General features: G+C 37.8%; 1 protein-coding gene across 1 annotated transcript in view; it reads left to right on the plus strand.

Moving 5' to 3' along the window:
* Positions 1 to 23,402, plus strand: part of CFTR (CF transmembrane conductance regulator) — a 164,121-nt gene that overhangs the window by 83,763 nt on the left and 56,956 nt on the right. The window contains exons 12-17 of the mRNA XM_025464763.3: positions 6,407 to 6,501; positions 9,571 to 9,657; positions 11,343 to 12,069; positions 14,079 to 14,207; positions 21,963 to 22,000; positions 22,464 to 22,714. Of these exons, the coding sequence (XP_025320548.2) occupies positions 6,407 to 6,501; positions 9,571 to 9,657; positions 11,343 to 12,069; positions 14,079 to 14,207; positions 21,963 to 22,000; positions 22,464 to 22,714 (1,327 nt within the window). The remainder of the gene's footprint in view (positions 1 to 6,406; positions 6,502 to 9,570; positions 9,658 to 11,342; positions 12,070 to 14,078; positions 14,208 to 21,962; positions 22,001 to 22,463; positions 22,715 to 23,402) is intronic.

Raw genomic sequence — 23,402 nt, forward strand, 5'->3', positions numbered from 1 at the left:
CCGGGAAACTTATTAGAGTCTCCACATTTACACACTTCTCTTCATCAATGGCTTCTGTCCAGAAAAGGAGGCCAAATATACTGGCTCAGTAGCTCAAATCTTGTCAGATATGGGAATCTTTTATTCTCATGCCTTTTGAAAGGTGGTCTGTATCACTAGTGTCCATTCTAGATGGGAGACCATCACGTGACAACCTTATGTGTCTCGGGATGGGAGACAAGGCCGTTTTCTACCTGCCTGGCGAGGGTCCTGGACAAATTTTAAGTAGAACCATGTACCAGATCTTTCCACCATTACTTTCCCACAGGACCCCAAGCTTCAGGCAGTCACTATGATGAACGCGACAGGTACTTTTGTGATCCACTTAGTTGAACTTACACCTATTTATACACGTACTTATCAACAAACAGTATTCAACAGTTTTGTTTGTGTGGCTTTAGAGTCTAGCTAAGTGGTAGACTTCCCACACATCATCCTTCAACCCCATGCTCCCCATGATCTCGTTGAGGTCTAGCCACGCTAGTTACACGTCCAGATTATGTCAGTCTTTTCTTTTTATAATTTTTTTAAAGATTTATTTATTTATTCATTCATTCATTCATTCATTCATTCATTCATTCATGATAGACATAGAGAGAGATTCAGAGAGGCAGAGACACAGGAGGAGGGAGAAGCGGGCTCCACGCTGGGAGCCCGATGTGGAACTCGATCCTGGGTCTCCAGGATCACGCCCTGGGCCAAAGGCAGGCGCCCAACCGCTGAGCCACCCAGGGATCCCCAGATTATGTCAGTCTTCTGCTCCTGTGTCACATTTGTTTTCTCCTTCTGCTACTGATGAACATTTAGAATGTTCCAAGGTTCTACACGTTACCGCAGTGGGAACCTCCGAGTATTTCTTTTTGTACATCTGCAAGAATTTCTCTGGAGAATAAATCTAGCAATTGAATTGTGATATTTTCAGGTACCTGTGCGCATTTCTCGTTTTACAAGACACCGCTCTTTAAAGTAGCTGGACCGGTTTACACTGCCACTAGTGATTTATGAGTGTTCCCACTGATTCACATCTTTAAAAGCCCTCGTTATTGACAGAGACTTTCATTTTTGCCATTCCAATATGTAAAAACTCCTCTCTCTCTCTCTCTCTCTTTTTCCTCATTTGTAGTTTCCTGATTGCTGATGAGAGTATATACATTTTCATGTTTGTTTGACAGGTTTGGGGGGTGCAGGATTGTGGTGGTTGTGAGATGTGCCTTAGGGACCACCATTGTGGGAAGTAGAACTGAACAATGGCCCCAGTTGCCATCCATTGAAATCCTTTACTCATTGAGTTTGTCTTGAGTCATCTCCTCATCCAGGCAGCTTCCTGTGGAGCTTTGAGTGTGGCAGGATACTAAAGCAGATTTGGGTTTAGAGGACGTGGGACTTACTTATGAACTGATTTCGGTTCAGAGACTCCCAGATGGCTTTCCAGAAGTTGGTTAGATTTAGACAGTGGTCTAGGGTCATTCCATCCAACCTCTTGTCTCTCTGTCCTTTCAGTTGGGGGTTGGACTTGCGTATCTGACCTATATCCCAGCCTTCCCTCCCCTTTAAATTTGAAGATCTCTTCTCTTAAGCTAAGACAGAATTAAACATTTAATGATTTTATTGAGGGAAATACTGGTGTATAAGGAAACAGGGAAGGGGGAGCGAAGGCTGGTCGCTAGTTTTTGTTTTTGCTAGGAACAAGCATCAAGAAATAAAAATGGAAAGCTATTCAATTCATAATAGTAGAAAAGCAAATATTGAGGGGTGCTGGTGGGAATGCAAATTGATACAGCGCCTGTGGGAAACGGTGTGGAGGCCTCAAAAAAATTAAAAATTACACTACCATATGACTTCACCATTGCACCTCGGTATTCAACCAAAAGAAGCAGAGGCACTATCCTGAAAAGGTATCTGTGTACCCCCATGTCCATTCCTGTATTACTTAGAATAGCCAACATGTGGAAGCAACATAAGTGTTCACCGACAGATGAATGGATAAAGAAGACGTTTTATCTATCATCTATCTATCTATCTATCTATCTATCTATCTATCTATCTATCATCTATCTATCTATCTAATCTACCCACCTACCTACACATATATATAACAATATTATTTATTCATAAAAAAACATGAAATCTTTCAATTTGTGACATGAGTGGACCTAGAAGATATTATGCTAAGGGAAATAAATCACACAGAAAAAAAAGTACCATATCATCTCAATTACACATGGAATCTTAAAAAACCTGAACTCCTAGATACGGCAAACAGATTGGTGGTTGCCAGAAACAGGGGCAGGAAGGGGGGGAGAGGACGAAATGGATGAAGGTGGTCAAAAAGTGGAGACTCCCAGTTTTAAGGTAAATACGTCCTGGGGATGTAGTGTAGAGCAAGGTGACCATAGTTAATGGTACCATAGCATGTACTGGAAGATTACGAAGAGAGTAAATCTTGTGAGTTCCTTTCACAAGAAAGATAAATTTGTAATTGTGTGTGGTTATGGATGTTAAGTAAACTCATTGTGAGAATCACTTTGCAACATATACATGTATCAAATCTTGTTGTACACATGAAGCTAAAACAATGTTATACACCAATTATATCTCAATTTAAAAATATTAGGGACGGGGTACCTGGGGGGCTCCATCGGTTAAGGGTTTGACTCTTGGTGTCAGTTCAGGTCATGATCTCGGGGTCGTGAGATCGAACCCTGTATCTGGCTCCATGCTGGGTGTGGAGCCTGCTTAAGATTCTCTCTTTTGCTCTCCCTTTGCCCCTCCCTGCTGTGCACACATGTGCATGCTCTTTGTCTCTCTTAAAAAAAATTAAATACATACATATACACACACATATATTAGGGATAAATCTAATAGGAAATTTATGGGACATATATGAAGAACATTATAAACTCTTACTGAAGGAGCTAAAAACAAGATCTGCCTTGGTTTGAATCCTGACTCCAAACAAGCTGTGCTATTTTGCAATGATATTTACCTTTTCTAAATTTCAATTTCTTCATGTTTAAAATGAGGATAGGGCTGAGATGAATATTTTAAAAGTCTATATACATGTAAAGTGCTTAAATGGTATCTGAGCACTAAGTGCTCGGTATGTATTAGCTATTATTATTATTATTACTTTGTTGTTGGTGGTATTGTTATTATATAGAAAACTAAATGGACAAAAAGAGCCAAATGATTTATGAATAATAATTGTGCTTTTTCAGATATTAAATCGTACTTAATGCCATTAAAAGACCAAAACCAGAAAACCCAGCAGAGTATTAGTATAGGAATAGAAAATGGATCAGAGGAACCAGACAGAGAGCCCGGAAATAGATCTTTAAAAATATGAGAATTTATTTTAAAAGATTTATTTATTTATTCATGAGAGACACACAGAGAGAGGCAGAGACACAGGCAGAGGGAGAAGCAGGCTCAATGCAGGGGAGCCCGATGTGGGACTCCATTCCGGGACCCCAGACTTCTGAGCCAAAAGCAGATGCTCAACCGCTGAGCCACCCCAAGAATTTGATATATAGTAGTAGATGGTATACACATTCAGAGGAAAATCATTCAATGAATCGTGTCTGCTAGCCAACTAAGAGGAAAGAAGTTTAGATTCTTACACCATTGTACAAACAAAAATTGAACCTTGAATGTATTTTTTAAATTTTATAAGAATAATGAACATTTTCAGAGATAATTTGGGATATTACATGAACAACCTGAAAATGGAGTGGTGCTTTTTAACCAATATAGGGATTCTGGATAGATATATTGACTTCATGAAGATGAAAACTTTGCCTATCACGTGGTGTGAACACAGTGAAAACAACCAGCAGGAAATATTGTTAATACCTGTAACATACAAAGATGAGTGAGAGAAATTTGGCTGGAAGAGCCTCTTATTTATTGTCTTCAGAAAGTTAACGTAACAAAATTATTATTATTGAGCTCTTTGGACGCGTAAATTCATTAGGGAAAGTGGAAATGTTCATTTAAGATCTTCTATGGTTTCTTCTTTTCCCCTTCACTTTTCTTTTCTCTTTTATTGTGCCAATATCTTCTCGCCTTTTTCTAAAGACAGCTACATCTGACACTGTTCCTTTCCCATTTTCTTCCTCGACTCTGTACACTTCTCTTCATTTGCTTTTCTTATATGCGCCCCTTTCTTTGTTGCTTAGTGTTTGGTTACCCACCCTCCCTCCATTCTCTCTCTCTCTCTCTTCCTTCACTCCACCAATCTTCATTAAACATCAGTGCTGGGCTAGGATTTTGTATCCTCTAAATTCATAACCTATTTTCTAAGTGTAACTATGTCATAACATGCTATCAGCATGAATCCTGGTATTCCTAAATTTTAAAAATATTCAAAAAGCTTTTCACTGATTTAACCAGTATGGTATTGAGTTCAAATCTAGGGAAATGAAAACTCTAATAATTCCAGCAACCTCAGGCTTTTTCATAGCATGTTAGAAAATTTTCCTCCTTTATAGAAGCTTGTACTCAATACATTCACATAAGGAAAACTTTTTTTTTTTTTTTACTCTAAAAGATTCATTTTTTTTTTAAAAGAGAAAAGGATTTGGGGGGAGTAAATGTGCAGGAGAGAAATACACCCACAAGCGTTCTCGTTAGTTGCCCTAAGGTGAGGACAGAGGATGTGCTTCATCGAAAGGCTCAGTCAAAGCCTAAGGACCGAGGTGTTCCTGGAGGTGCTTCTTCAGTGAGGATAGAGATTTTGGACTCTGGAGTGTGGAATTTAGCCGTAGGCCTTGCATTTGGTTAGAATCCTAGATATGTGGCTTGGCCCATGAGTTGAAAAACATCATTTAGTTCAGTAGAAGCAAATGAAGCACTTGGTTCCATCTGCCTCAACGACAAAGGTCTTCTTCATGGGCAGGGCTGCTGGCTGTCGGCGACCTCTCCACATGACCGACTCCGCTGAGTCCTACTCATCTCCTCCAACATGTCAGCTTTTTATTTTTTTTTAAATCTCAGGCCTTTGGTCCCCCTTTGTCAGGAGTACTGACATTAAGAGTTCTTTGGGGGCAGGGGCCCATATGGTTCTAGGAGCTGCCAAATAGTTTTTAATATAAATGAATATTTGTTAATTTACCTGCATTTAATTTACCTGCAATTTACCTGGGCTTAGAGTTTTGTATATTGAGTTCTAGTTAACTTTCATAAGGTAGACAACAGACACAAGTGAATAACAGGTAACCATTCTGACAGCTTAAATTTTGATGATGGTGGTGGTAGGTCAAGGACAGATGGTGGATTGCTTCTGGATTGTGAAAGAAAAAGGGGAAATAGTATGGAAGTGGGTTTTTTGTTTGTTTTGGTAGAGGGAAGGAGAAGAAGGTGGTAACAGCAGAGAAGAGCAGATGTTTGGGGATGTGAAGAGCAGAGGGAGAGCAACTTTTTTTAAATTAAAGGGAAAGCACTACCTGTCTAACTCATTCTTCATGTGTCAGGTGAATGTCATCTCTTCCAGAAGGCCTTCTGGCATTTTCTGTCTATTATAGGCTACTTCTGTTGTCTGTACAATTAATTTGCCAATTAATTGTGTACTGTTTGGTAACTTATCTTAAAAGAATTAAGTCATTGGGATGTTTTTTAGCATGCTCCAGGATGATGGCTTATCTTCCAAATGAGACTTAACAATTGTGAGTCAAGGACTCCTTCTTATAAATTCTAATTTTCTTTTACAATGCCCGGCATGGTTGCTGCAAGGAGAAGTTCACTAACTGGGAATAAGGACGTTATGACCCCTGTGGACAGTGGTGACAGGAGAGGCAGCGTGCACGACAGGGGCATGAGGTGCTGAGGATGAATGGGGAGGAAGACGGTGATGGGTGGGTGAGAGACATATGGAAAAGAATTGCCTTGTATCCTTGGCCACCTACTGAATATGCTTCGGTACTATAGGACATGTGAATAGGATTCTTTTAGTTTTTCTTGCTAGGAGGTATATTCCTGTTGGAGATTTCCTTTTAAACGAGTGAGTTTACATTGAAAGGGAATGGCACTTTAGCATGTCAGTAGGACTTGGGTTTGTGTGCTGGGCCTTTGGATAATACACACATGTGTACATCCCCATGCATGTACCTATAGTTTACCTTTTGAGTTTTCTGTTTCTTATTTCGGATCATGAAGGACGTCTAAAAAGTCAAAGAAAAATTTATTTCTGAAACTTCAGTCACGTTTGGCCCATTCGAAGTGGGTTTGAAATCATTGAGATGTGGGGTTTTAAAGTTCGGCTGTGGTTAGAGCAACGGTGTGACCTACGATTACATTTGAAGGAAAATGTGCCTTTCCAGTTCAGCCACATACTAACAATTCCTCTCTCACTTCCTCTTTTTGATAATAGGACATTTCCAAGTTTGCAGAGAAGGACAACATCGTTCTTGGAGAAGGTGGCGTCACGCTGAGCGGAGGGCAAAGAGCAAGAATTTCCCTAGCAAGGTGAATATCCGACGATTGGTTCGGCGAGCATTGGTTGTGGATATCATGCATGTAAAAATTATAGACATTTCTCTATTCTTTTATATTCTGCTTCTGGAATTGAAAAATGCCTGGGGTTTTATGATCAGAGGGTTGAGAATCACCTTTAAGAACTATAGATAACGATTTTGTATTCGTATTTGACGAAGGCAATGGATTTTTCAAATTGCACGCTCTCATTTTGCTATCTGTATATTAGTTTGCCTTACGGTATGATTTAATACAAAGTGGAAAACTCTGGGATGCTGCACAGCACAAGGAAAAACAAAAGTATTTTTGTGAAATCTATCATAGGGCCCCTCGCTTACTCCCATCCCACAATTCACTCACCTATTAATACCTCTTGGTTTAGATAAACATACATTTTCAAATTTTCAACATAATTAGTAATTTTCATGACAAAACTAGTGAGGCAAATGATGCCACTTGGCTTCAAGTCTGCAATCTTTAAGGAAAAATAAACAGGATAAGCAGCGTCTAACATTGTGGGGGACGGGGATGTCCCTTGGTAGAGACATTCTTAGTCTAAGCATTTGGAGCTGTCAAAGGGAAGTACATAAAGTTAATTCGTGTCAAGAATAAAAGTTTGTGGTTAACCTGTAACTTTCAGTTTTAAAAAATATTGGTGATATGAGACGTCAAACGCTCTTCTAGTTTTATTTGAATAGAATTCTTCTCGCTGTGTCGCCAAGGTTGTTAACAAGAAGTCACATGGACTTATCGGTATTTTGGTTCCCTTCCTTACTTTCTTCTACTTTCAAAGGCTGGAATGATAAATAACATACTGAGCACCTGCAATTGCCTGGTATTATTCTAGGTGGACTGTGTGTGTGTATGTATGTGTGTGCGAGTGTAATTTTACTTAATCCTTATATCCCTCTGCAAACAAAGAATTGTTCTCCCCACTTTATGGAAGAGATCATTAGATAATCAAGGCTGTTCAAGCTTCACTGGCCAAAAACTATACCAGGAAATTGTTGAGTCAGCCGGGTCCTCTTGACTCTTTTGACATTAGACCATGATTTGGTTTTGGGATTACTCGTGATGTAATACATCACTAGATATGGATAATTCACAGACAAAATCATGGCTTCTAAATAGTTGGAAATTGATTGATTAATCTGTGAGCCACAGTAAGACGTAACTTAAGCATTCCGTTTCGAACTTATGGTATGCTCCATGGCTTCTAGGCATTTAACACAGAATTGGGTTTGTCTTTACGAAAGTTTAACATTTGGTTTTATTGTGAGGTGTACACAATTTGAAGTACTACTGAAAGTGATTATTTATTCTTATTCTGATTGGAATGTGTCATATGTTGCCCGGTTTGGGATGGTGAGAATTTCCAATTCTTGAGAAACTGGTCCTAGAAGTGAGGGAGAGGGAAAAGTGAGAACTGAGTGGGGGGAGGAAAGATGTTGAAGGTCCATTTTGGCAGGGGTCTTTTTTTAAAATATTTTATTTATTTATTCATGAGAAACACACACACACACAGAGAGAGAGAGAGAGAGAGAGAGGCAGAGACACAGGCAGAGGGAGAAGCAGGCTCCTCGCAAGGAGCCCAATGTGGCACTGGATCCGGAATCCCAGGATCCAGCCCGGAGCTGAAAGCAGGTGCCCAACCACTGAGCCACCCAGGCGCCCCAATGACAGGGGTCTTTTATCTAGCTCTTGCATGGTATCTTCAAGAATAATTTACGCTGCAAAAGTTCTTTTAGATTCCACCTTTGCCTTTTTGCTATTTCTGATTTTTAAAAACCACTTCTTTTAGTTACAAACTAATTGAATAAAAGTTTAATAGAAACTACCAAGAATTAATTATACATGAAGGCCGAATCTTATGTGTGGGAGAGGATAGTGTCACTAACCACTGCACCTGAAAAATCGAAATGTTTGAAGATTTATTCATTTCTATTAATATGAGACTATATCTTCATCATATTACTGTTCTAAGATCAAATGTTTTAAAAAGATATTATTTCTTTATTCATGAGAGACAGAGAGAGAGAGAGGCAGAGACACAGGCAGAGGGAGAAGAGGCTCCTTGTGGGACTCAATCCCAGACCCCGGGATCACACCCTGAGCCAAAGGCAGACCCTCCACCGCTGAGCCACCCAGGTGTCCTTCTAAGATCAAATTGATGAAGATTTTACTTGCTTATAGAATTTTTGTTCTTTAACTGAAAAAGCAAAGCTCAGATGGGTGTACATGTTTGTTGTGAATTATTTAACCTTCATTTGTTTGAAATTCTTAGAAATATGCTTCAGAGACTGAAACTCTGTGGAGCAAAATGCAAAGTATTATTACAGCCACAATTTGTTGGTGGCGGTCAACACTGCTGAAATGTTTTTCTTATGTATTGCTGCTATTTAGTTGTGGTCTCGGACATTTTACAGTTTTGAAAAAGTCTATTTTCCTCTTTGCTTTCCCACCAACATGCAAGATCTTTGAATCAGGGACTATGTAATTTTTACCATTGTATTCCCAGCACCTAGCATGGTGCTTGGCTCTCAACAGATACTATTATTCAAAATTTTCTTTTTTAAGGTGATACTTTAAATGGTGTGGTGTGGTGTGATTCAGTTTGTTGACTTCTGCTATTTATGCCACTTACATTTAGCAAAGCCGCTTCAGTCGTTCTTGGGATATTGTGAAAACCGTTAAATCATTTACGGCTTACCTTTTTGATTCACCTTTAGAATTGCCTACACTAAATGACAGGAAATATTTTATTTTATTTTATTTTATTTTATTTTATTTTATTTTATTTTATTTATTTTATTTTATTTTATTAAGATTTTATTTATTTATTCATGATAGACATAGAGAGAGAGAGAGAGAGAGAGAGAGAGGTAGAGACACAGGCAGAGGGAGAAGCAGGCTCCATGCCGGGAGCCTGATGCGGGACTCGATCCTGGGATTCCAGGATCATGCCCTGGGCCTAAGGCAGGCGCTAAACCGCTGAGCCACCCAGGGATCCCCGACAGGGAATATTTTAAAAATCTGATTTAATATTTGTTTTCTTTTCAGAGCAGTATATAAAGATGCTGATTTATATCTCTTAGACTCTCCTTTTGGATACCTGGATGTTTTAACAGAAAAAGAAATATTTGAAAGGTATGTTCTTTGAATAGTTTATAATGCTCATGCTAAAAGATGAGAAAGAACAATTATCCCCTCATAGGCTGCATTTTACCTGTGAGAATTATGGCCACCATTGTGACTCATGGTGGCAGCATGTGGCTAGCATCACTCAAATCTGATCTTCGATTCAAGATCATGTCCATTAAAAGCTTTTCTGACCACCTCACAGGAGCCCAATTTCTTCCCTTGATTGTTGTAACGATCACTATCAATGTAGTTTTTGCATTATTATTACCTGTGGCATATATTATTTTGATTGGTTATTACACTTAATGTTTTTACTTTTTTGTATGTTAGTATTTTATTCTTTCTTCTCCTTAAATTGGATTTTCTTAAGAAACTAAATAAGGTGAATGTGTTAATGCAGACAACTACTCAGACCATTGGTCTACCTTGATACCTCCTATAGAACGTCTTTCTTCATCACACAAAACTAGGGATATACATTTCATGGGAGCTCTCACTAGGGCTCAATGTGTGGAAAGTTCCTAAGAGGAGCAGTTTGTTATATGACTTGATTTCAGTTTCAAAATGATTTCCTGAACTATAAAGTAGTTTAATCAGAAGAGTTATTACAACACTCTTCTAAAATAAGGATTTTAAGCAATAAGGATGTGCGTGTGTGTGTGTATAAAATGGCTGCATTACCCCTAGATTTAAATTTAATACCTAAGATTTTTACAATCCTATGAGTATGATAAGTAACTTCTTACTAATATAAACTTTGTTAGCTCTGTTAGTATGTTAAGGTATAATCTAGAATGATGCCTCTTTCTTGTTTAAGACTTTATTTATTTGAGAAAGAGAGCAAGCATGAACATGTGGGGAGGAGCAGAGGGAGAGGGAGAAGCAGGCTCCCCACTGAGCAAGGATCCCAACAGGAGCTCAATCCCAGGACCCCGAAGTCCCAGGACCCCGAAGTCACGACCCGAGCCGAAGGCAGACATTTAACTGACTGGGCCACCCAGGTGCCCTGAGATTGATGCCTCCTCTCTCCATACAATTAATAATGTCTTAATGTCTAAAAGAATTTGATCTCCTTAGATGGTGCTAGTCAGGATTTATTTTTAAATTAAAAGGAAATTTTATTAGAGGAGAGTCAAATTTATTATTCAATTTTCAGCTTTAAAGATCAGATTAGTTTTATATATAAGCTCTTGAGAACTAAATTCATGGCCAACTCGAAATGTAAAAGGAAATTGATAGAAAATGTGAAGAACAAGAAAGCTCTGATATTTTAGAGGACACAGAAATATAGATTCTCAGGGATCTTGAAAAGTTATCTGGCAATTCTTTAATTTTTTAGATGAACAAACCAAGACCCATAGGGTAACCAATTTGCTCAACGTCCAACATTTATTTAACATCAGATACTTAATTTTGCTCTAGGTTTGTTAACATTCAACTTTATGATATAGCATACTCTAATAATTCAGTAATATATTTCATGCAATATTAATTCAAGAAGACACCAAATTAACTGCTTTTATTTACTTCTAGAATTACTTAAGTATAATAATGACATTGGATGATAGACATTTTACCTAAGAATACATTAATAAAATGTTAAAATGCAATACATAGACTGTAAAAGAGATTATATATTGATGTCTTATTTATATGTTTTTATACTCTTTTTTTTTTTAATATTCTTAAAGCTGTGTCTGTAAATTGATGGCTAACAAAACTAGGATCTTGGTCACTTCTAAAATGGAACATTTAAAGAAAGCTGACAAAGTCTTAATTTTACATGAAGGTAGCTGCTATTTTTATGGGACATTTTCTGAATTACAAAGTCTCCGGCCCGACTTCAGCTCGAAGCTCATGGGCTATGATTCTTTTGACCAGTTCAGTCCAGAAAGAAGAAACTCCATCATCACTGAGACTTTACGGCGTTTCTCCTTAGAAGGAGATGCGGCCGTGCCCTGGAATGAAACAAAAAAGCAATCTTTTAAACAGACTGGAGAGTTTGGTGAAAAAAGGAAGAACTCTATTCTTAATCCAATCAACTCCATAAGAAAATTTTCAATTGTACAAAAGACCCCGTTACCCATGAATGGCATCGAAGGAGAGTCTGAGGTGCCAGTAGAGCGAAGGCTGTCCTTATTTCCCGACTGTGAGCAAGGAGAGGCCATCCTGCCTCGGAGCAACATGATCAACACTGGCCCCACGCTCCGGAGACAACGAAGACAGTCTGTTCTGAACCTGATGACGCGCTCCTCCGTGAACCAAGGTCAGAGCATTCACCGAAGGACAACAGCATCCACGCGAAAAATGTCACTGGCCCCTCAGGCAAATCTAACTGAAATGGATATATATTCCAGACGGTTATCTCAAGACAGTGGCTTGGAAATAAGTGAAGAAATTAATGAAGAGGATTTAAAGGTATGTATAAACCATCAGTGGTGTTGTTTTTAATTTTAGTTGTCACAGAATGCAACTGAAAGGCAATACGTAGCATGATATAAAACTTGTAAGTATTATTTTAGGATTCGGAAGGTCCAGAGTCCATAAATTACGTAAGCAACTTCAAAATGTACAAGAATAACCTATTTCCTTTGGCGATGGACATACCTCTTCCCGTGAAAGATATAGTGAGGCCTAGTGTTGGGTCCTTGAGTAGGCCAGTGATAATCGTTATTATGAATGAGAGGAATTGTGAATCATTACAAATCTGCTTTGTGACCACCTTCCAATCTCTGTGGAAGGAAGTGGGGTATAAATAAAGATACAAACAAATAACAGCTTCAGTCAGAGGCCCAAGAAGGGTTTTGTATAGAGGTAGCCCCTGTGAGGTACAAAAGCTGCTAGTCCCTTGACAGAACTACCTCGGTATTCCGGTTGGTACCTCAGTCTTACCCGAATTTGTGTGGGCTTCTTTTTATCTTTTAAATTTGCTTTGTAAGTTGGCCATCAGGATAGGTTTCTCTTAAAGAAGGTATATGAAACTCAACGTGTGCTGGTGCCAACCTTCAGATAGAAAGTCTTTTACACTAAGTTTTAAAGAATAAAATGCTTTTGTTCTTCAAGTAGGAAGCAACATAAAAAGAGGAGCGTTTTTGTTTATTGTGTTTTGCTTTTTTTTACTAGGAAAATTCCCGATGTGCCTTGGATGAATCAGGCAGCAATGTAATGAACTGACATGTTTGATAGCGTAGATCACTTAAGAGTAGTGTGGCCTTTGGCAAGGCACAAGTCATGTGAGGTCTTTGGACCCAAATTTCCTCCTCTTGTAAAATGAGAAAACAAAACAGGTGATCTCTAAAATGTACACTTCCAGTATTTCTATAATTTTGCAAAGGTTTCCTAAGGAACAGTTTATCTGTATGGTTTTAATATCAGTATGAATGAATTTCTCAAACCCAAACTGATAAATGTAGTTGTAAAGAATGATCTCTTTAAAAAAAAAGAAAAAAAAAGAATAATCTCTTTAACTGATAATCGTTATTACTTACTGATAACTTTGAGTGCCAGGCAGTGTATAATTAGTGCCCACCACTATTCTAGAAGGTGCATATCCATATCTTCATTTACAGATAAAAAATCAGAAATTTAGAGAAGTCCAGCTGCCTAAATTCAGGCAGCTTCTAGGAAGTCAATGGTGGAGTTCCAATTCAAATAAAGGTTCATTTGCTTCCAAAAATCTTTCTATCTGATCAGTGTGCTATATTCCCATTTCATAGAACCCCTTCTTTGAGTTTCTGGGGCCCCTTTTATGAATTTTGTTGACTTTGTAAGAAACAAAAATATCTTTTCCCTTAGGAATATCTGGACTTGCTCTTTTTCAAATTTTTGAAATGCATCTACCAAAGGACAAATAGACTTCTAGGGAAATACACGGAAGATTAGAATTTTATAACTTAAGTCATATCTGGAAAGAGAGAGGATCTTCACTACTGAGGAGCATACACACATCAGCAGGCCTTCACGTCTATTGGGCAGACCTCTAGCCAGCAAACTCCAAACTGAGTGAAATAGCCAGCAAAACTCCAAACTGTATATGTCCACAGACCCCTGAAGAAATGAATTAAATCAAGGGGAGTTCTAGGAAACTTCAGTTTGATGGTACTATTTGATAAAAGGTGTGACTCTGTTAAGCATTAAAATGATAAAACTGTCCAAAATCAATACAGTTGTATCATCAGTGATTTACTTTCAGAATTTTGAAAAATTATAGTGTTTCCCATTTTTGAAAACCTGTGTTGCTCCAGTGGACATTATACTGGCTATTGTGCGACATCATCTATGTCATTCGCAATGGTTTATATTTGTTGAAATTCATTTAGCTTCAAATAATAGTATTCCTTTAATTTCCCACATTCAACATAAAACCACAATGGTGGTATGAAAATGTGCTGTCTCCTCGTAGTAACCATGATTCTTTTTTTTTTCAGGAGTGCTTTTTTGATGATGTCGAGAGCATACCACCAGTGACTACATGGAACACATACCTTCGATATATTACTGTCCACAAGAACTTAATTTTTGTGCTAATTTGGTGCTTAGTTATTTTTCTGGCTGAGGTAAGAACTTTCTGTTGTAAAATATTACTATGGTTTAAAGTTACATTAAGAATAGTGTTTTTTTTTTTAAAGATTGTTATCTATTTATTCATGAGAGACATAGAGAGAAAGGCAGAGGGAGAAGCAGACTCCCTGCAGGGAGCCCGATATGGGACTCGATCCCGGGACCCGGGATCATCACAACCGCTGAGCTACCCAGGTGTCCCCATTATATAAATACAAATATATGTGTATTTATAACCTTATATTATATAATGATATGCATACTTCCATATTCATATTCCTATATTTCATATATAGCATACAAAATAGATATGAAGAGCTTTTAGTGGAGTTGTTCAAAACTTCTAAGTAGAATACTTTTATATGGATTGAAATTAAGCAGTGAAAATTATTCTGTACTCAGTTTTAGGTTCATTTGATTATAGATATTGCATTATTGAATATGCAAGTGATGAATCACCACCTTTAAATGACTGTGTCTTCACAAAATGAAATAAATATGTATTAGTGGCTTAATAACCCTTTGAAACAATCCTTTTAGAGATCCCCATCACCCGCTTGCTTACAGATTTTGTCTGTCTTTGGTGCCACCATCATGGTCTCTTTGTCATGCTTCTGCTGTCCTTCATGTCACCAGGATAAAACAACAAGGGAGGGGAGTGCAAGCAGCGTGCTAGGCTACAAGGGCAGGGCACAACGATGTTAGAAGTTCTCGAAGTGGCATGATGGATGAGGCTTCTCTCTGGATGAGGAGCAGCCACCTAACTGCCAAAAGGGGCTTGGCCAGAATGCCTGTGGGTGAGGTGGCTCTGAGGCTGGAGAGTATTTGTCCTCCAGTTGTCTAATGGGGCCAACGGAGATGCGGCACCAGCCAAACACTTGCCGTGCGGGAATTTAGGATCAATTTTGCTAAATCTTTTTGTCTACTGAGATAAGATAGAAGTCCAGATATTTTCTGTAAAGTCTTCCCCATTTTTGAAATGTAGATAGTTGATTAAATAAAAACAAACAAATGAACACTAGATGGGTTCAACAAAACACACAGGTGGATCGGGTTCCGCCTGGGATGACTGGTTACCCTAGATATTTATTCCAGGGGACATCAACCGCTGGATGGGCCCTAAGGTATGAGCTAAATCTGACATGAAGGCCCCACTGCCTTCAGGGTTTCTCCCCTGGTGAAGAGCTGCCTCTCCTGAGAAGTGCAAATGCATACGTAACTGAAACCCAGTCTTAGAGCTACATGTTGTTTCCTGTTGTTGGGCTGTTTCTAACCTCAGTGATGAGGTCTACATGAAATAGCATCCCTTTTCCCTGACCAACTAAGATAGTGTTCAATATCTAAAGGTATATACCAAAGAGTCGTACATACTGTTTCACCTCTAAACCATCAGTTTCCATTTGCTCTTGAGTCCTGGTGATATCCCTTCTTTTGCCCTATTATTGTAAATTCATACACCAACTGGAAGTTTGATGGGAATTGCAGTGTAGTACAGTCCCCACGGTGGCATCACACTGACTTGGCTGTGACCTCGGTCCATCTTGTTAACACAATGAAGCTGAGCAAGGTACGTTAATCACGCTGAGCCTCAATATCCTCATCTACAAAATGGAGAGTTTATAATACCAACTTCCCAGGTCATGTTTGTGAGTGAAACCACATCAAGGTTATAAAGCCCTTAATGTAGGGTTTGGCGCATACTGAACAATGCTAGTTGCTGTTCTCATTGATACCCTTAATGTCATACCATTATAAAGCTCAAGATAGTTTGAGGTGAGCAAGTCCATAACCGAAATATAATGAAAGTTTCAATAATCCCTTTTATACTTTAACAAAAATATGCAGTTGGGTAATTTGACACTCTGACATAAGTAATAAAAATTGCTTTGAAATGTATCTTAAATTTACCTCATTAATCTCTGCTAGTCATGCCAAATGACTAACATTAATGGGAATGAGACCTAGTTTCATGCCACATTTAATCTCAAGCCAGCCTTTCATAACTGTTAATGATTTAAATCTCTGCACTGAAAGGTCACATATCTTGATTGTCTTCAATTTGTAGAGTTGCGTAAGAAAAAAAAAAGGTCTTATCTGAATGTAGTGATGATTTATGTTAATTTACAGGATCTTTGTCCTATCCAGCTCCATAGAGCTGAACTTCTGTACCTCTCAAAATGGTGTATAATTAATTAACTAATTAGTGATTGAGCACTGAGCTGCTGTGCGTGTGTACAGTATTACCAGCTCATTTAATCAAGAAGACAGTGGTCCTTTGTCTTTAAGCTTAAAACTAAATTACAAGAGAGGATGTAAATTATTAGTGGAGCCCTCACAGTTATTGCAAAAAAAAATGTCTTTTTAATGGGCAAAACACATTGATAATGCCATTTGCTAGACAAGACATTATATACTAGGATGTGGCACTTTGGCCAATGTCCTGGGGGCATCACCAATGAGCTGGCTGTCAAAACTTTAGGTAATAAAAACTTGGTGATAGTAGACGAATAGCAATTGTTTTAATTATGTGCACGGTTATATAGCTAAACACTGATTTCACAGTTCTGTCACCCTCTTCGAATCAAAATTTACACAGCTTTTCTTTTAGATCAAGCTTCTTTCTTAATACCAGTGTGCCCCTTTCTCAGTAACATCGACATATCTCATCAGCATGTATCATGGTGCAGGTGCTAATCCGGGAAGATAGTTTAGTTCTTTTAAACCTTTGCTAGAGCCTCATACTCATCATGATCAGAAAACTTGAAGAAAGGTTAAGATACGTGTCTCCCTTGATGATGTAATTTATCCATTTTTAGTTTTTCATGGATACCATACTCCAATTTAGATTTTGTGGTTTTATAGAGTAGGTTCCATATGCTTCCCTTTCTTATTTCTTCAAAGTGTGAAACTGAAAAAAATTAGTTTGATTTATGCAGTTTGTTACGACATATCATTAATGTGTTATTTTAATTAGGGAGTCAGTCTGCCTTTATATCTCTGGACCATTTTTTTCTATGCAGAGAAGTATTTTCTGTAAGTTCTTTGATATTGGCGCCAAGGATAAAGGCTATAAAATTTTTTTAGAGAGAGAGAGAGAGAGAGCATGAGTAGGGGGATGGGAAGGGGCAGAGGGAGATGAACAGGGAGCCCGACTCGGGGCTTGATCCCAGGACTCTGGGATCGTGACCTGAGAGGAAAGTGGATGCTTAACTGGCTGAGCCACCCAGGTGCCCCAAGGCTATACAATTTCTATCACGTTGGGCTTTCTAGTGCTTCTGCTTGATGGTACATCACTGAGAAGAAATGCAAATAAGACTAGGAGACAGTTTCCTGCTTCTTACAACAACTGGTGGGTATTGTTCACTGGAGTATGTCAAGATCCTTTAGTGTTTTCATTCTGTAATTTTTAAGGAATGTGTCAAGAGTACTGCTCTATCCTATTCTCTTTGTTAAGAAGGAAGCTCTGGGTAACTTTTTATTTTTAGTAAAATGGACATGTGATATATTCCCTTAATATTCTTCTGTAACTGATTAATAATAATCCTTTGAAGGCAGTTCTACTTAGCATGGGTCTACGTTTCAGGGCATGATTTTGTGAAGCATTGAATTCTGTGTACGAAGTCATGACAAGGTGGCACTTTACTATTACGGCCTGCCGCTCGCTCATGCAGCCATTTACACATTCAACACAGATTTTTTAAGTCCTTTCAATGTGTCAGGCACAATTCTGTGCGTATAGTGTGGTTGCGTGTGTAGTGAACAAAACAGAGCTAATGGGTGGAATACGCTACCGCACTTATGTTTATACTGTTCACAGAACATTTAGGATACTGTGTTCCTTTGGTTAAAAACTCAAAATACCCATTGTGTTTTTAATAGGTATTGCTTTACAAACATCCCGTTGTGTGACTCAGGAGGTAGCTCTGAATTCTGTGTATATAAAAAACTTGTAGAATAAATTGGTTTGGCTTCTTTAACTTTACCCTATGTTACATGACAGGTTATCTGCTTTTTCAATTGTGTGTGTTTTAAGATTTATTAATTTATTTCAGAAAGAGAGAGAGAGAGTGTGTCAGGGAGGGGCAGATTCCCGCTGATCCCAGAGCCCAACACAGGGCTTAACCCGATGACCCTGAGATCATGACCTGAGCCGAAATCGAGAGCCCGATGCTCAAATCAAGAGCCCGATGCTCAACCAGCTGAGCCACCCGGGGACCCCAATACTGGCTACTTCTGTTTCATCTTGGGGACATTTGCACAGTTCATGAATCATCATCCTGGCCATTCATGGAGTTGTTTGTAGAGAATGCCATCATCAGATTTTGGATACTTAACATGAATATGTAATAAATACTCTGTCTACACCCCTATAGAACTAATAGTTATTATAACCTATGCATGCACTCTCTAATGCAGTAGCTGACAGCAATATATGAACATATAAATTAAATGAAATTAAATAAAATAAAATTTAAAATTCGGTCCCTCAGTCACACATTTCCTGTGACAAGTGTCCCATGTGATAAGCGGCAATAATATTGAACAAGGCAGGTATAGAACATTTTTATTATCGTAGATATTTCCCTTGGACAGTGCTGACTTAGACTGTACTGTTTTTTATGTGATATGGATTGAAGTTTAAAGCCCCAGAAAAATAAAATAAAATAAAGACCTTTTGCTTTTCCCTTTTAATGACCCAGAACTCTCACTCTATCATAAACTGCATAAACTTTACAACTTAAAACGTTTTGGAATGAAATGATAGAATTTGCTTAACCAATTGTTTCTGTATGCCCCCAAATATTTGTACTTATATCATTATATCAAGTCTTTGGAACTGTTTTTGTTCTAGTCAACAAAAATAGTTTGGATTGGCAGTTCTGTGTCTCCATCCACTAGTGGTCTCTTCACAAAAGCCAGGAAATAACTTTATATTACACTGACTAGACCAGTTCTTTGAAAACTACTTGGGTTATTGTTCATTAGTAAATATTATAAAATATTTGTTTCTGGGATTTATTCTTATACCAAGAATGTTGGCAATGCCAGCAATATTGACACTCCTTTGATTGGAACAAAGGGGGACTATAATAACCAAAGAGTGACTCAGAAAGATACCCTTATCTTGATTCTTGAATGATTTGATTAGTCTCAGGAAATAGGAAAGCATTCGTCCTGGGACAAAGCCTTTTGAAAAAGTCAGATTATTGCCTTGTTTGTTTGTTTGTTTTTTAAGATTTTATTTATTCATGATAGACACACGGGGGGAGGGGGGGAGGCAGTGATACAGGCAGAGGGAGAAGCAGGCGCCACGCAGGGAGCCTGATGTGGGACTCAATCCCGGGACTCCAGGATCATGCCTGGGCTGAAGGCAGGTGCCAAACTGCTGAGCCACCCAGGGATTCCCCCAGATTGTTGCCTTGTTTTGTGTCAATTTGAATTTCCTTAAATTTCAAGGAAACAGGAACTTTTTTTCTTTACTTTTACTGATATAGTGCATGGACGCTATGTGTGCAATGAAAAAAAAGTAGGAAAGAAAGAATGATGACATTAGATTTTTCATTATTATATTCCTAATATGTGAATTTAACTAAAACTTATACACCTCTTTAAAATATAGAACTTCATCATGTCATTTCTTAGTTAATGCCAATTGTTCTTTATAAAACATTTTTTAAAGGTTTTATTTATTTATTCATGAGAGACACAGAGAGAGAGGCAGGGACACAAGCAGAGGGGGAAGCAGGCTCCATGCAGGGAGCCCGACGTGGGACTCGATCATGACCTGAGCCGAAGGCAGACGCTCAACTGCTGAGCCACGCAGGCGTCCCTATAAATTTTTTATATAGTACTATTAGATACTTAAATTGAATATGAAAGAACACCTAGAAATTTCTTCTCTATTTTTATGCTGTATTAATTTTCAAATTATTTTATTCACAGTTTTTTTTTTCCTATTAGATTCTCTGATAAAGTTAGTTTTGGGAGAGTCATATAATTACAGTCATTTCTAGTATTAGAGTTGTGATGGCAAACACAGGATTGTTGTGCTCGCTTCGACAGCACATATACAAACACCAGATTGTCTCTCCACAGGGTTTAGGAGAATAGAATACCAGATTGAAGTGGAACTGGGTGCATGGCTCTTAAATATTGAAGGAACTAAAAATACCATAGTGGTTAAAATTTTTTATTTTTTCAGTTATGATATATAATACTTATCCCTCAGACAAGAGCTTCTACCTTGAGAAAGCCTGAATAGTACTAGTAGTGTGTGTTTCAACCTAAAGTATGTGTTTTGTCTTTATAACAAAGTGAATTTATAACAAGCTAAATTTTTGTACCTTTGAGAATTGTTTTTTGGATGAATAATCTTTTTCTAGTTTTAATTAATTTATTTTTAAGTTTTTATTTTAATCACTCAGTGCTCATCAAAAGTGCACTCCTTAATCCTTATCACCTATTTCACCCACCCTCCCGCCGACCTCCCCTCTAAACCAACAGTTTGTTCTCTATAGTTAAGAGTCTGTTTCTTGGTTTGTTTCTCTCCTTTTCCCCCCCTTTGCTCATTTGTTTTGTTTCTTAAATTCCACAAATGAGTGAAATCATATGGTATTTGTCTTTCTCTTACTTCACTTAGCATTATACTCTCTAAGCTCCATCCATGTCATTGCAAATGGCAAGATTTCAGTCTTCTTTATGGATAAATAATATTCCATTATGTAGATATCTCTATCTCTATCTATCTGGCTATCTATCTACTATCTATCTATCTATCTATCTATCTATCTATCTATCTATCATCTATCTATCATCTACATTCATCAATCAGTAGACATTGGGCTGCTTCCATATCTTGGCTATTACATATAATGCTGCAATAAACATCAGGGTGCATGTACCCCTTGGATTAGTAAATTTTATTCTTTGGGTAAATTAGTGCAATTGCTGGATCTAATAGTAGGGTAGTTTTATTTTTAACTTTTTCGGGAACCTCCATACGGTTTCCCACAGTGGCTGCACCAGTTTGCATTCTACCCAACAGTGTAAGAGGGTTCCTTTTTCTCTGCATCCTTGCCAACACCTGTTGTTTCTTGTATTGTTGATTTGAGCCATTCTGACAGGTGTGAGGTGATACTTCATTGTGGTTTTGATTTACATTTCCCTATGGTAAGTTATAATGAGCACCTTTTCATGTGTCTGTTGGCCATCTGTATGTCTGTTCATGTCTTCTGCCCATTGTTATATTGGATTATTTGCTTTGGGGGTGTTGAGTTTTTATAACTTATTTAAATATTTCAGGTGCACTGTTGAGACTTTTATCTAATTTTCATAAATATGAACATCTTTTCCAATAATTAAGTGGTTTCATAGGAATTAATCCCTCATGTGCTGCATACTAAATGAAATTATTTATAACAGCTAAGTGAATTATCTGCCAATAGGCTATTCGTCTCTTTATAAGAAGCAAGATTTATTCTTTAAAACATTTAACTGCAATCCTAGCTCTTCTGTGAGGTTCCATGAATAGTTTCTATTGAATGAGGGAGAAAAATGACAAAGTATTTAATATAGTAGAATTTTAATTCTATTAACATGTTATAACCACAATATAATGGTTTTGAGAACAATCATTGCAGCTGCTGGACCCAGGAAAGTGAGGCAAAGGAAAATGAAATTGTGTGTGTTTTGATGGAGGAATAGGTAGAGATGTTGGAAAAGAAAATCAAGTGTGTATTGTTTTATTTCAGGTGGCTGTTTCATTGGTTGTATTGTGGATACTTAGAAAGTGAGTATTCCTTGTCCTATTGTAGATTATATTTTGTTTCTATTGATTATTTGGGTCTTATTAAATATTATAATATCCAGGATGCTTCATTTCCCCATACTGTTATAGAGATGGAAAATTCTTTGTTTAAAATTGCGAGCATGTGCAGTTTCTGCAACTGTTATCCAGTTCCTACAGAATTTAGCTGTATTTTGTTTCCAAAAAATACAATAAAAATATTGGAAACAGCATTTTACATTTAGTCCTTTCTCTGATTGTTTAATGATGGTCAACTTCATCTGTTTCAATGGTGAAAAAATGTAGTCTACTTCATTGCAATATTAGGTCCTTGAGATCAAAGGTCTTACTTCTGCTAGTGAAATATGTTGTGTTTCCTCAGACTCAAGTTCAGTTTTGTCTACATGTATCGGAAATTCAGCAGGGAAGTTTAGTTGACAAATAATGATTTCTTTTTGCTTTGCAGCTTGTCTTCTCAAGACAAAGGGAATAGCACTCAGAGCGTAAACAGCAGTTATGCAGTGATCTTCACCAGTACCAGCGCATATTATATTTTCTACATTTATGTGGGAGTAGCTGATACTTTGCTTGCTCTGGGACTCTTCAGAGGTTTACCACTGGTGCATACTCTAATCACAGTGTCGAAAATTTTACACCACAAAATGTTACATTCTGTTCTTCAAGCACCTATGTCAACCCTCAACACACTGAAAGCAGGTATTTGACTAAGTATACAAAATGGTGTTGCTGATCCATAGTCAAAAGGTCCTAGGATTTTGTTGGTTTTCTAGCAGTAGTGTTGGCTTTTGACGGAGGCATCTGCCCCGTTGAAGATTCGTAATGACTGGCAGTGCACATTTCTTAGATATTGTAGGCTATCAGACCTTGAGGCTGCTCCTCATGTTTCTGTCTTGGCTAATTAGCCAATTTGTTATCCTGTGTTGCTGATGGGAGTGTAGCAACAGAAACAAGCCATTGGGTTAGCCATCCTTCTCGGTTCAAATATTTGGTCTAGCCCCCTTTCAGGCATCTTGTTGCCAATATACAGTCTCATTTAAAAGAGAAGATTTGAAATGACCAAAGAAAACCTAAAATTCTTTTACCTATGAAGGCTGTAGAATAGGATGGTATAGAATAATTTAGTTTCATGTAACTACTCAAAGGTGATCAAATAAATTCGTTTTAAGGTTTTGTTTTTTTGCTTTTTGGATTTTTTTTTTTTTTTTTTTTTTTTGGTGGAAGAGGAGGAATAAATTCCAAATGTATTTTTAAAGTATTTTTGACCCAACTATAGAGGTTGGTAAAAGGGCAAAAATTCATCCCTTTAAGATAAAGAAGGTCTGAGGAGCTAATGTATGACTTGGTGACCATAATTGAAAACACTATATTATGTAATTGAAATTTA

This window comes from Canis lupus, chromosome 14 (genome assembly GCF_003254725.2).
Source record: "Canis lupus dingo isolate Sandy chromosome 14, ASM325472v2, whole genome shotgun sequence".
NCBI classification, from domain to species: domain Eukaryota; kingdom Metazoa; phylum Chordata; class Mammalia; order Carnivora; family Canidae; genus Canis; species Canis lupus.